The sequence below is a fragment of the Brienomyrus brachyistius genome, unplaced genomic scaffold, assembly GCF_023856365.1.
Source record: "Brienomyrus brachyistius isolate T26 unplaced genomic scaffold, BBRACH_0.4 scaffold34, whole genome shotgun sequence".
NCBI lineage: Eukaryota > Metazoa > Chordata > Actinopteri > Osteoglossiformes > Mormyridae > Brienomyrus > Brienomyrus brachyistius.
Genome location: NW_026042309.1, coordinates 4,012,996 through 4,027,535, shown reverse-complemented (window position 1 = coordinate 4,027,535; position 14,540 = coordinate 4,012,996). Strand labels below are relative to the sequence as shown.

The 14,540-nt window shown below is 48.9% G+C and overlaps 2 protein-coding genes across 5 annotated transcripts in view; one reads left to right on the top strand and one right to left on the bottom strand.

The window, feature by feature from the left end:
• Positions 1-14,540, bottom strand: part of LOC125721584 (NACHT, LRR and PYD domains-containing protein 12-like) — a 499,105-nt gene that overhangs the window by 41,061 nt on the left and 443,504 nt on the right. The gene's annotated exons all lie outside the window — the stretch shown is intronic.
• LOC125721592 (NACHT, LRR and PYD domains-containing protein 12-like) overlaps positions 5,901-14,540 on the top strand; it is a 35,153-nt gene continuing 26,513 nt past the window's right edge. For 3 of the 4 annotated variants that reach the window (XR_007385842.1, XM_048997559.1, XM_048997558.1), the window contains exon 1: positions 13,892-13,970. Coding sequence is in view for 3 of the 4 variants with exons in the window: in XM_048997559.1 (XP_048853516.1) it covers positions 13,947-13,970 (24 nt within the window). In the remaining variant the exon portion in view is untranslated. Of the gene's footprint in view, positions 5,947-13,891; positions 13,971-14,540 lie in introns of those variants that run through there. The other variant, XM_048997557.1, reaches the window with a different exon arrangement.

The window sequence follows — 14,540 nt, the reverse complement described above, 5'->3', positions numbered from 1 at the left end:
TTACCATGTGAGCGTCTCAGGGACTATGCCCAGTGCCTACGAACATAGTGTGTACGCCCCTCACAGGGTAGACCGGTACCTTTCATCAGCATGTGTTGACCTCAGAGGTTACGTTGGCCCATAACTGAGCTTGTGCGAACTCCAGAGGTGTAGTTCTGGTATCCACCTAACTTAACCTGGGCAGTCGAGTTTGGGACCCGGATAAAGGGGATTTAACCCAGAGGCTGCAAGATAGTATTTACCACTTTAGTCCTAATCAGGATAGAAGTCCAATCTGGAAAGTTTATAAAGAAGTTAGCAAATCAGACAGTCATAAAGTAATCAAAACAACATTTATTAAACATACTACAATATACAATTATTGACATGTGGCCACATACTTGTAAATACATTTGGACAAATACAATATTAAACAATCACATTCCTCAGCTGAGAGTGCACAAAGTTCTGCGGAAAGTATCTGACTACAGATGGACTTTCACACAGTTCTCTGTGGGAGCTCTGATTACAGAGTGACTCCCCGACTTCTTCTGAGACCCTTCCTTAAGTATCCAACCCAGGTGATGGCTTGTCTCTGAAGACTGACCAATTTCGGTCAATGGTTAATTTTAGGGACATTGCTGACCTTGATTCTCAAGTCCCCAACCAATCAGGTCACTTTAGGGGGCGGTCATAATTCCCTTGTTCTACCATGTGAGAGGGTCTCTCAGTTTGGTGGGTTTAGCTGAAGTTTCTATACTTCTCTTAGGGAAAGCTATACTATTAAAAGTTAAATGTATAGTAAAAAAGAAATTAGGGTTTAATCAAATAAAATTACAAATACCACCAAGTGTGGCAGAATTCTTTAATCTAAAAACCCCTAAATTACTGTCTAAAATATACAGGACACTTTCTAAAATGGATGAATCAATATCCCTTCCCATTGAAAATGGGAGGCAGATCTATCAGTCAGCTGGGACCACAATTTCTGGTCTAAGATACGTTTAAAAACCTTTACGCTGATTAGAAATCCCAGTATACAGTTAATACAATACAAAATCCTGCATAGAGTGCACTATACAGGGCATCGGATGTTCAGGATGGGTTTTACGTCTTCTAACAACTGCTTACACTGTCAAGGCGACACACCTGACAGCTACATCCACGCTTTTTGGTTCTGTCCACCTACTCAGATGTTCTGGCTCAGGATCTGTGAAGACTTTTCAAAGTGTCTGAGATGTACCATTCCAGCCTCTCCTTCAGTCTGCTTGTTGGGCGACCTAGATGGTGTCACTACAGATTTTAACACAACCCACATGGCTTTCACCGCCTTATGCATTGCTAAGAAGACTGTCCTTATGAACTGGAAAAATAAAAATAACCTTAATATCAACCAATATAGAGACAGTTTGTTAAACCATATAAGTCTTGATACAGCTTCTGCCGCCACACTAGATCAATCTCTCTGGGCTCCTTTGATCAGCTCCATCACCTAGTGGGGGTGGGGGGTCAGGGTTTTGTCCTGCTTTGGTCAGTGTCGTTGGCATGGGGGGGGGCATATTGGCTCGGGGCGTCTGGGGGTTCCCTGGGGGTGGGTTGCTGGGGGGGTTCGGCGCTGGGACTGCGGTCCTGGCCTGGATGGGGCTTTGGTGGCTCTTGGGTGGGGTCCTTCTGGCGGCTGCAGGCGGCGCTGCTGGGGGAGCCTGTGCCGGCGGACGTAGGTTACCGGCCTGGTGGCCGTGCTGCTCCTGGGTAGATCCGGGGCGGGCTTGGGGTTCTGGGGGCGCTCTGCCTCCGGGCCGGAGTTCCGGCTGGGCTGGTGGGCTTCTCAGCTGCTGCGGGGTCCGGGGTGATCTTCTGGTCTCCTCGCCAGAGGAAAAATAGGGGTCCACATAGAGTATATATGGGGAGCGAGAGTATGTGTACAGCGTTCATTTCTGTGTGTCTAAATGTTGGGTGAATGTGTAAATATTTGTTTATGTCTGCATGAGGGTGGGAACGTATGCTTGTATATGTGTATGCCTGTTTGTCTATACACACGTGTCAGGTTGGGTCCTAGACTCCACCCGAACATCTCGGGCTCCGGCCGCTGGTGCGTTTGTGGTTCTCAATGTCCGGGGCTGGATCCTCGGGTGGGTGCTGGCTCACCCTCAGCGGTTGCCTGGCGGGATCTGGCCCTCCTGGCTCTGTTGGGCCCTTGCTGGGGGGTGGGGGGGCCCTTGGATCTCTGGGCCCAGGGCCTGGTCTGCCCTGGTGGTGCCGGCCGCCGGCGGATGGCCTCCCTCCAGAGCTCTCCTCTGCCCTTTTTTGGGTGAGGGGCTGCTATTCTCCCTGCGGTGGTCCTCCGGGGGCTCCCATGCCCTGGGGGGCCTCTGGATGTCTGGGTCCGGGCCTCCTCTGTGTCTGCTTCATGTTAAGTCAAGTCAAGTCAAGTAGGTTTTATTGTCATTTCAACCATACACACAGTATATAGAGAAATGAGATAACGTTCCTCCAGGACCATGGTGCAACACAGAGCAGGACAAAGACAGAGCAACATCATAAGTGCAGACAGGACAGCATAAGAGTGCAGACTGACAAGACAAGACAACATACAGTGCAAATTAACGGTGGTATCAGTCTGGATACAGTATTTAAGTTACTGTATGATTATATGTGCAAAAATGCTGTGCAAAAATGCCGTGGTATAGAAGAGTAAGGAGTTGGGAGGCAATAAATAACAATAAATATTATATACAGATGTACAGATCTGTATGTGTGTGTGTGTGGGGGGGGGGTCGTCCATAGAGCAGTTGGGACGGTATGCAAACTGCAGGGGGTCCAGTGAGGCTGGCAGTAGGGACTTGATGTGCCTCATGACGAGCCTCTCGAATCACTTCATGATGATGAGCATGAGTGCAACGGGACGATAGTCATTGAGGCAGGACACTGAAGACTTCTTTGGCCCGGGGATGATGGCGGCGGTTTTGAAGCATGTTGGGATGACTGTGGTGCTCAGGGAGATGTTGAAGATGTTTGTGAGAACATCAGCCAGCTGTTCTGCACATCCTCTGAGCACACAACCAGGGATGTTGTCTGGTCCAGCAGCTTTCCGCGGACAGCAGAGTTTTCCTCACATCAGCCACGGTCAGACAGAGCACCTGGTCGTTGGGAGGTGGGATGGACTTCCTCACTGCCATGCTGTTTTGGGCTTCAAACCGTGCGTAGAAGCTATTCAGCACGTCTGGAAGGGAGGCCTCACCGTCACAGGCAGGTGGAGATGCCCTGTAGTTGGTGATGGCCTGGATGCCCTGCCACATGTGCCGAACATCCCCAGTGTCTTTGATGTGGCTGTGTAGTATCTGGGCGTGGGCACGCTTCACCGCTCTGATGGCCCTGGGCAGGTTGGCCCTCGCTGTTCTCAGGGCAGCCTGGTCACCTGATTTGAAGGCGATGTCACGGGTTCTCAGCAGCGTGCGCACCTCCGTAGTCATCCAGGGCTTCCAGTTGGAGCGTGTGGTGATGTTCTTGGAGACAGTGACATCATCGATGCACTTACTGATGTAGCCTGTGTCCGATGTTGTGTACTCCTCTAGGTTGGTAGTCACCGTAGGTTGCAGCCTCCCTGAACATGTCCCAGTCAGTGCGCTCAAAACAGTCCTGAAGAGCAGAGATGGCTCCTGGGGGCCAGATCTTTGTCTGCTTCTGGACGGGTTTGGTGCATCTGACTAGAGGTCTGTAGGCTGGAATGAGCATGATTGACACGTGATCAGAGAATCCGAGGTGGGGGCAGGGCTCAGCGCAGAACGCGCCAGGGATATTTGTATAAGCACAGTCCAGCGTGTTCACCCCCCTCGTCAGAAAGTCCACATGCTGCTAGAATTTTGGGAGAACTGTCTTGAGATTTGCATTATTAAAGTTCCCAGCAATGATAAACAGTCTGTCGGGACTGTTCCCTCGGTAAATAAAAAGGTCTGCATCTGACTGTCATAAACTCCAGCAGCGGTGAACAGTGGTTCGAGATCAGCGCAGCGTTCACACACCAGTCCGAATTGATATAAATGCAGATCCCTCCGCCTCGTGCTTTGTGGCTGAGAGTAGCATCACGGTCGCTACGGTACATTAGCATGTTCTTAATAGCCGTGGCCGTCTCGATGTCGTTGAGCCATGTCTACGATAAGCACAACAGTTCCTAAATTCATGCTGGGTGGATTTCTGGAGTCAGATGTAGTCCATTTTATTGTCCAGGGACCGGACATTAGCGAGGAAGATGGATGGGATCCCTGGCCGGCTAGTGTTACCTTTTAGCCTAGCATGGACCCCCGCTCGCTTGCCGCACTTCCGTTTCCTCGCACACCGATGTGATGTCTCCTCCCCCGGCCGTTGGCATCAGGCAGCATTGTGGTCTAGGGGTCCGGTCCGCGTAGCAGGCAGAGATCACGGATGCACATGTTGGCGGTGTTTGGTGTGGAGTTTAGTTAAAAAAACACACATTTGCACCAAAGTGTTGGACCCGGAGTGGCCGCTGCGACCTAGCGCAGTTAGGAAACTGAAGTTTCATTTTCAGTTTTCCAGTCCTGCATCACATACCTCTGTACCAATGACAGTACTGGATCTTTCGCTGTCCACACTGGTTTGCTTTGCCATCACTGGAGAATTTGACAGTCTCCAATTTATCCTGCGGCCCTCTCATCCTTTCCCAGAAGAAAAGTCATTCCCAGGAAATATCAGACCCATCTCACACGTAGGGGACTGCTAAGGTGTGGCGGTTACATTTACCCACAACCCCCCCCCCCCCCCAGCCCTTTGTTTCACTCAACAAGCCAACTTAGAGCAGGTGGGAAGTGAAACTACCCAGGAGGATAGATATGTGGACACTGACAACCTTCCTCAGACTGAAGAAGCTGCTTGGACGAGCAGTGAAACGTTTCTACCTTTCAGAGAGAAGTCCAGTTGCCATGGCTTAACCAGTAGACAAGCAGTTCACATTTGTTCACATTGACCGTGAGACACACACTCCGCCCCTAATAGATGTAATCTCACTTGAGACTTTTGAAGAAACTTGAAGGTTCTGGATTTGGCTGCTTTTACCAAACACATAAAGACACACTGTATGACTATGTAATGTGTCACTTTTTCTCTGAAAGAGCGGATAAGCTTAATTTTCCATTTGAATAAGGTGGACAGGAACTTCCTCGGTTTCATGTACCCCATCCTGCTCTCTGTGTGAGAGACAGCCTTTGGGGTCAGAGTCCAGGGTCGGCCAGCATGCAGCACTCCTGGGGCAGCTGGGATTAAGAGTCAAAGGTTCAGCTTTTATATGATTACTCAGCTGGCCACAGGATTCAATCCCACAACCATCTAGGCACTGACATAGATCCCAGTCCTGCTTTCTATGTAAGACACAGTTGTTGGGGTCAGAGCCCAGGGTCGGCCAGCATGAAGCGCCCGATGAGCAGCTGGGATTAAGGCTCAAGGGTTCATCTTTTATATTATTACTCAGCCGGCCACAGGATTCAATCCCACAACTTTCTGGACACTAGCACTAATCATGGTCCTGTTATCTGCCCCCCCACTTTTCCTCACAGCTGCAGACCCTTTGCTGGACAGGCGATTGGGACACAGACAGAAAATGTGACCCCTACAAAACAGCTCATTTCAGCCAGTTGTTAAGTTTTTGTAACATACTAAAATAAATTGTATCTCATAGCAAAGTAAAGCATTTTATTTCCTTCAAGTATAAGAAGAGCAGCTCTATAAAGCAAGACAAAATAAAGTACAAAAAGAAAGCAGTACAAATCAAAGTATAAATTCGAAATATAACTTTAAAAAGTATTTTAACTTTTTAACCCAATAGTGTTTGTTGCTGCTCCGCCCATTACCTGCAGAATAAGGAAATCGCTGCACCTTAACAGCGGTGATTCTCTCTACAACGTCAGTCTCACCTACATACTGTACGTCTGCCTCCCCAGCCGGTTACCATTCAAGGTAAGACTGACAAATTTAGCAAAATGACATCAGTTATTTTAATAGCCTTTATTGTTTTTAATTTGAGGGCTAGAAGTGTGGAATGCTGAAGATTCAAGTAACAAAAATGTTGAAAACTTTTATGAATTTATTTTAAACGACTATAATTAGTCAGATAAGATTGTTCCTATTAGCCATAACTCTCTTTGCGTGTGTGTCTCAGTGTTCCTCTGTCAGCTGATTTGTAGGGTATTCTTACTTACACAGTACATTACTACATCAGGCGGTTCTAGACCCTATTTGGGGGGGGGGGGGGGGGGGGTGCAGGTTCAGCTGCCTTGTGTTTTGTCTTAGCCCCCCCAGAAAAACAGTGATTCCTGTACAGAGTCTCGTATTTCTTCAGGATGGCTGAGCCCCCCTGAGTGAAATCCTTGAATCGCCCCTGAATAGAACAATGTGCTAATAGTGACAGACAGAGGAGTTTCTTTTCTTTATACTTATTCAGGTCACACATATATCCGTTGATAGAGAGCTTTTTGGACATGTCTAAACAGCCTGAGCACAGAATCCCAGCACGTAAGAGGACAGATGGTAGCAACAATGCTTTAAAACAATTAAGGGAGTTCCCTTTAAATCCTCACATGAAACAACATGCCTGAGTATCTGTATATACTGAGCATTTAAACTTTGCGTTAACATTGTTGTCTGTATCCAGTATTCATGAATTGTAACAAAATGGTGAGATTTTCTTGTAATATATAAATGGTGACATTCCGTTTAGGGGTTCTGCCATTAATGAATAGGGATTTGCAGTCAGTAAATGGTAACATGACTTTAAATATTAGTATTTTACAGTTTTTCTCAATTTCTTTGACAAAATTTTCACATCAAGAATGGTAAATGGACTGCATTTATATAGCGCTTTCGAGTACTCAAAGCGCTTTACATTTTATGCCTCACATTCACCCATTCACAAACCACATTCATACATATCATGAATGTCATTCTCCTTACTTTCCTTACTCTTAACAATTTTCAAAGCAGTTATGCATTTCCTCACCCGAATGAGCATTTCTCATTGTGTTTTTACACATTAAAGATGTTTTGTCATTGTGTTGATGCATTACTTATCCTACTCAAAGAAACAGGTTGTATTTTGGTCAGTCATAATTACAGATCACTCAGTCACTTTAATACTGTCCAGCATTGCAATGATGTTTTCAAATAAATCATTTTAAACTGTTTTCAGATATGAATGTATAAGCAAGGCCAATTACACGGTTAGTAGTAAATTGTCCTTCAACTGAAAGCAAATAGAAGTAGAACATGTGTAACTGAAACCAATAGAAGCACACGCTCTGAATCTTGTATTACTGGAGACTATCATGGCACTGCAGTAATTACACAGAAGCTAATATGACGCTCATGTTTAACCCAGTGAACAGTGCAGAACATGGAGCAGGAAGAAGGTGTCAGGTAAAGAAGCGAGATTTGTGAGAGGACGTGATGTCTGAATGTGTGGTATGGCAAGGGGGAGAGGACCACACAGAGAACATGGGGCTCAGGGGCAGGAGTAAAGGGAGAGGAGCACACAGAGAACATAGGGCTCAGGGGCAGGAGTAAAGGGAGAGGAACAAACAGAGAACATGGGGCTCAGGGGCAGGAGTAAAGGGAGAAGAGCACACAGAGAACATGGGGCTCAGGGGCAAGAGTTGAGGGAGAGGAGCACACAGAGAACATGGGGCTCAGGGGCAGGAGTAGAGGGAGTGGAACACAGAGAACATGGGGCTCAGGGGCAAGAGTTGAGGGAGAGGAGCACACAGAGAACATGGGGCTCACGGGCAGGAGTGGAGGGAGTGGAGCACATAGAGAACATGGGGCTCAGGGGCAGGAGTAGAGGGAGAGGAGCACACAGAGAACATGGGGCTCAGGGGCAGGAGTAGAGGGAGAGGAGCACACAGAGAACATGGGGCTCAGGGGTAGGAGTAGAGGGAGAGGAGCACACAGAGAACATGGGGCTCAGGGGCAGGAGTAGAGGGAGTGGAACACAGAGAACATGGGGCTCAGGGGCAGGAGTAGAGGGAGTGGAGCACACAGAGAACATGGGGCTCACGGGCAGGAGTGGAGGGAGTGGAGCACATAGAGAACATGGGGCTCAGGGGCAGGAGTAGAGGGAGAGGAGCACACAGAGAACATGGGGCTCAGGGGCAGGAGTAGAGGGAGTGGAGCACACAGAGAACATGGGGCTCAGGGGCAAGAGTTGAGGGAGTGGAACACAGAGAACATGGGGCTCAGGGGCAGGAGTAGAGGGAGTGGAGCACACAGAGAACATGGGGCTCAGGGGCAGGAGTAGAGGGAGTGGAGCACACAGAGAACATGGGGCTCAGGGGAAGGAGTAGAGGGAGAAGAATACAGAGAACATGGAGCTCAGGGGCAGGAGTAGAGGGAGAGGAGCACACAGAGAACATGGGGCTCAGGGGCAGGAGTAGAGGAAGTGGAGTACACAGAGAACATGGGGCTCAGGGGCAGGAGTAAAGGGAGAGGAGCACACAGAGAACATAGGGCTCAGGGGCAGGAGTAAAGGGAGAGGAACAAACAGAGAACATGGGGCTCAGGGGCAGGAGTAAAGGGAGAAGAGCACACAGAGAACATGGGGCTCAGGGGCAAGAGTTGAGGGAGAGGAGCACACAGAGAACATGGGGCTCAGGGGCAGGAGTAGAGGGAGTGGAACACAGAGAACATGGGGCTCAGGGGCAAGAGTTGAGGGAGAGGAGCACACAGAGAACATGGGGCTCACGGGCAGGAGTGGAGGGAGTGGAGCACATAGAGAACATGGGGCTCAGGGGCAGGAGTAGAGGGAGAGGAGCACACAGAGAACATGGGGCTCAGGGGCAGGAGTAGAGGGAGAGGAGCACACAGAGAACATGGGGCTCAGGGGTAGGAGTAGAGGGAGAGGAGCACACAGAGAACATGGGGCTCAGGGGCAGGAGTAGAGGGAGTGGAACACAGAGAACATGGGGCTCAGGGGCAGGAGTAGAGGGAGTGGAGCACACAGAGAACATGGGGCTCACGGGCAGGAGTGGAGGGAGTGGAGCACATAGAGAACATGGGGCTCAGGGGCAGGAGTAGAGGGAGAGGAGCACACAGAGAACATGGGGCTCAGGGGCAGGAGTAGAGGGAGTGGAGCACACAGAGAACATGGGGCTCAGGGGCAAGAGTTGAGGGAGTGGAACACAGAGAACATGGGGCTCAGGGGCAGGAGTAGAGGGAGAGGAACACAGAGAACATGGGGCTCAGGGGCAGGAGTAGTGGGAGAGGAACACAGAGAACATGGGGCTCAGGGGCAGGAGTAGAGGGAGAGGAACACAGAGAACATTGGGCTCAGGGGCAGGAGTGGAGGGAGTGGAACACAGAGAACATGGGGCTCAGGGGCAGGAGTAGAGGGAGAGGAACACGGAGAACATGGGGCTCAGGGGCAGGAGTGGAGGGAGTAGAGCACACAGAGAACATGAGGCTCAGGGGCCGGAGTAGAGGGAGAGGAGCACACAGAGAACATGGGGCTCAGGGGCAGGAGTAGAGGGAGAGGAATACAGAGAACATGGAGCTCAGGGGCAGGAGTAGAGGGAGAGGAGCACACAGAGAACATGGGGCTCAGGGGCAGGAGTGGAGGGAGAGGAGCACACAGAGAACATGGGGCTCAGGGGCAGGAGTAGAGGGAGTGGAACACACAGAACGTGGGGCTCAGGGGCAGGAGTTGAGGGAGTGGAACACAGAGAACATGGGGCTCAGGGGCAGGAGTAGAGGGAGTGGAGCACACAGAGAACATGGGGCTCAGGGGCAGGAGTAGAGGGAGTGGAGCACACAGAGAACATGGGGCTCAGGGGAAGGAGTAGAGGGAGAAGAATACAGAGAACATGGAGCTCAGGGGCAGGAGTAGAGGGAGAGGAGCACACAGAGAACATGGGGCTCAGGGGCAGGAGTAGAGGAAGTGGAGTACACAGAGAACATGGGGCTCAGGGGCAGGAGTAGAGGGAGTGGAGCACACAGAGAACATGGGGCTCAGGGGCAGGAGTAGAGGGAGTGGAACACAGAGAACATGGGGCTCAGGGGCAGGAGTAGAGGGAGAGGAGCACACAGAGAACATGGGGCTCAGGGGCAGGAGTGGAGGGAGAGGAGCACACAGAGAACATGGGGCTCAGGGGCAGGAGTAGAGGGAGAGGAGCACACAGAGAACATGGGGCTCAGGGGCAGGAGTAGAGGGAGAGTAGCACACAGAGAACACGGGGCTCAGGGGCAGGAGTAAAGGGAGAGGAGCACAGAGAGAACATGGGGCTCAGGGGCAGGAGTAGAGGGAGAGGAGCACACAGAGAACATGGGGCTCAGGGGCAGGAGTAAAGGGAGAGGAGCACAGAGAGAACATGGGGCTCAGGGGCAGGAGTAGAGGGAGAGGAGCATACAGAGAACATGGGGCTCAGGGGCAGGAGTGGAGGGAGAGGAGCACACAGAGAACATGGGGCTCAGGGGCAGGAGTGGAGGGAGAGGAGCACACAGAGAACATGGGGCTCAGGGGCAGGAGTAGAGGGAGAGGAGCACACAGAGAACATGGGGCTCAGGGGCAGGAGTGGAGGGAGAGGAGCACACAGAGAACATGGGGCTCAGGGGCAGGAGTTGAGGGAGAGGAGCACCTGTGCCGCCTCTGTCACCTGCCTGCGGGAACGATGTGCCGCAAACTCCAAACCTGAGAAGGTCATGCCGGCTGTAGATGTTGTCGGCTCGGCAAAATGTATGAGAAGTAGCAATACTATCACACACTTCCACATGAAACACTGAAATGAAGAGCACCGAGCCACTGCGCCCATGTGTGCCCGGTGGGAAAACTGCAGGGGGTCTAGCGGGTGTCCTGAGGCCTTCTTCAGATGGGCCAACACCAGACGTTCAAGCGACTTCATGAGCAGTGATGTCAGGGCGACAGCTCTGTAGTCATTCAGTCCAGTGATGAAGGCTTTCTTGCAAACCGGGATTGTGGTGGTGCGTTTGAAGCAGGTGGGAACTTCATACAGCTCCATGGATCTGTTGAAGATCTGAGTGAAGACTCTCATCGTTGGTATTATTCCGCATAACACTTCACTTGACATGGAGCGAAACATATACAGGGTTTCTGTGGGTCCATAAAAAGTGTGTAATCTAATCCTCTGAATTTTAGGCCTTAAAATGTGCCAAATGCGATATTCACAGGTATTAAAATTCACTGCATTATTAATTTAGAGTTACAGTAGGGTCCATGGATTCAATTATCTGCAGTTTACTGCAGTTTGAAAAAAAGTAAAAAAATTTCAGAGCAGATCATAAGTTTAAATCACGTGCCTACTAAAAGCTACCAGGCCATATGCCAGTGAGTACCTACTAAAAGCTACCAGGCTGTGAGCCAGTGAGTACTTACTAATTGCTACCAGGCTGTGAGCCAGTGAGTACCTACTAAAGGTTACCAGGCTGTGAGCCAGTGAGTAGCTACTAAAAGCTACCAGGCTGTGAGCCAGTGAGTACCTACTAAAGGTTACCAGCTTGTGAGCCAGTGAGTAGCTACTAAAAGCTACCAGGTTGTGAGCCAGTGAGTAGCTACTAAAAGCTACCAGGCCGTGAGCCAGTGAGTACCTACTAAAGGTTACCAGGCTGTGAGCCAGTGAGTAGCTACTAAAAGCTACCAGGTTGTGAGCCAGTGAGTAGCTACTAAAAGCTACCAGGCCATATGCCAGTGAGTACCTACTAAAGGCTATCAGGCTGTGAGCCAGTGAGTACCTACTAAAGGTTACCAGGCTGCTTTCTTATTTACAAAATCCATTCCACCTTAAATGGACATAATGCGTGATCTACCTTATTCACAGCTGCTAAGAAAAATTTCACATTTATAAATTTACATAATGGAGTAAAAAAAATGACTTTTGCCGAATAATCTATAAAATGAGTTTTATATAATTTCAGCTTCGACGTCCTGCCAGGGTGCAGAAGGCAGGCATGGCTCCATGTTCATTGGTCTGTTTCAAGAAAGATGCTGCACTAAAAAAATACAGGTTGCACAGAGGCAGGCTGACGGCGTGGGGCTTGATCAGGGAAACATGGATCGTAGGGTGGATTTGACACATGGACACTGGCACCTTCAGATGCACTGCAGTGGGGCTGACAACCTTCGTAATGGGGAATGGAACCACGAGACAGGGAGCCAGCTTGATATGACAGCAACGACTGATATGTGAAGGCAGGTTCCAAACCCGCTGACCCACCCGAAAGGAGGGTTCCTGTGACAGGTCCCTGATGCAAAAGCTGCCATTTGCTGCTAAGAAAGCAGCAGTGACCTCCAAGTCAGTGTCCAGGTCCATCGATTGCAGTGCAGGAATTGATGAACTGATGGGACCATGACCTCCTCCTCCAATGCAGGGAACAATGGGGACTGGTAACCCAGACTGAACTGAAATGGGGACAGGCCTATAGAAGTCACTGAGAGTGAATTATCTGCATATTCAGCCCAACACAATCAGAGATTCCGGGTGCTTGGAGAGTGGGAGGCCAGCCATCGTATCATTCTCCCTAAATCCTGACTGACTCGCTCTGTTTGTCCATTAGTCTGAGGGTGCGACCCTGAAGAGAGACTGAGGGAATCACGAACAGTCTACAAGATCCCCTGCAAAACTGCGGACCCCTGTCAGAAACGACATCCGTCGGCAGACAAAGGAGTCAGAAAACATGATCAAGAAGGAGCTGAGCTGTCTCCTTACCTGAAGGTTACTTTTAAACTAATGACATCCTCAACTTTTGAAAAGATACGGACACAAAGCACAGAGGTTGCTGGTAGAGCTAGATATCTATGGGCCAGTGTATAGAGATGGGGGATGTGCTTGCCAGTACACATAACCTTCGTGGGCGGTTGTAAATGGAAATGCTCTCATACTAGAGACCTGGGTCTCTTGCTTACATTTTTCATATTTATGTACTGAATAGCTGTAATATCAAACACTATCGCAGTAAAAGCAACCAACGAAACAGCTGGAAGTACAAGACAGACTTATTTTTTACGTGGGAATGTAACTGAAACAATATAAAGGTGAAGGGCACTGTGTAAATAAGCACAGCATGCTTTATTATATGAGTCACCCTCCAAGGTAAAGCTCAGTGTGGGGCCTCCAAGCACTATTGCTTTGAAAACTTGACACATGATTCAACATGGTGTATCGAGCAGCCCGTCCATAATGTACCCTCAAGTAAAATGTTACCGACTAATGTTCCTGATATACCGTCCTTGATAACGGTGGGCTTCTAAATATTTAGTCTAGTAAAAATCTGAGTACCAAATGAGTTCTTCTATCCCAAGCCACAGTCTAAAAGCAATGATACTGCCGCCGATTACATCTGTTCTAGCGAGATGCACTCCTATTGCCACTAGGGGAGCTGTCACCTTCTTTCAGTCCTGATAAATAATGTAATGCAGTGTCTAGGAAACCAATTCAGTTGAATTAGATGCGAGAAAATGTGAGAAATGTTCTGTTCTCAGACAACAACGTTAATTTAAGAAGAATGATACGTTTTCAAAATTTTAGGTGTGTGGAACCACTGTACATGATTCAAATGAGAAAAAATAATTTTTATCTTCAGTGTGGTTGGTTGAAACAAAATCGTCTGGATTTGTACATTGTGGACCTGTATCTTCCACCTCTGTTTGTAATGGAGTACTTTTGTGAGTATCTTCCCCAACACATAAGGTGAGTAATGAAACCGACAGGTGCAAACAATTCAAAGAACAAGGGAATTTCAAACTCAGACGAAGACAGGAGCAGTCTGGGTAATGTAGTCTGTTAATCCTGGCCTGTGACATATACAACCCTACAGACCATGTAGTTGGAAGGCTGCTATGGTTGACAGTTGGTGAACTGACTATTGACTATAAAGCTAACATTACTTTTGGATTTTATTACAGAATCAGATTGTGAAACACGGGAACCAGTTTATATACAACCATAATCATCTAAGCGATGGATCACCATTCCCATGGAGAGGTTTGGCTATAACATTTCAGTCTGTGATGCATGTTGTCCATGAATACCAGACACTGAAAGGCAGGAGAACTTAAGCTGAGTAACTGTTTTCAGCTGAAGGTTGTTGAAAATAACAGACGAAAAGTTCACTCTCTACAGTGCTCTTCCTCCAGCTACTTCCTTACTGCACTGCATCAAATGTTACAGATGGACTGTAACAGAACAGAATATCTTAGCAGACAAAACCTCACTCTCTGCAGTGCTCTTCCTCCAGCTACTTCCTTACTGCACTGCACCAAATGTTACAGACGGACTGTAACAGAACAGAAAACCTTAGCAGACAAAACCTCACTCTCTGCAGTGCTCTTCCTCAGGCTACTTCCTTACTGCACTGCACCAAATGTTACAGATGTACTATAACAGAACAGAATAACTTAGCAGACAAATAGCTCACTGCAGTGCTCTTCCTCTGGCTACTTCTTTACCATATCGCACTACACCAAGTGTTACAGACGTACTGTAACAGAACACAATAACTTAGCAGACCAAAAGTTCACTCTCTACAGTGCTCTTCCTCCAGCTACTTCCTTA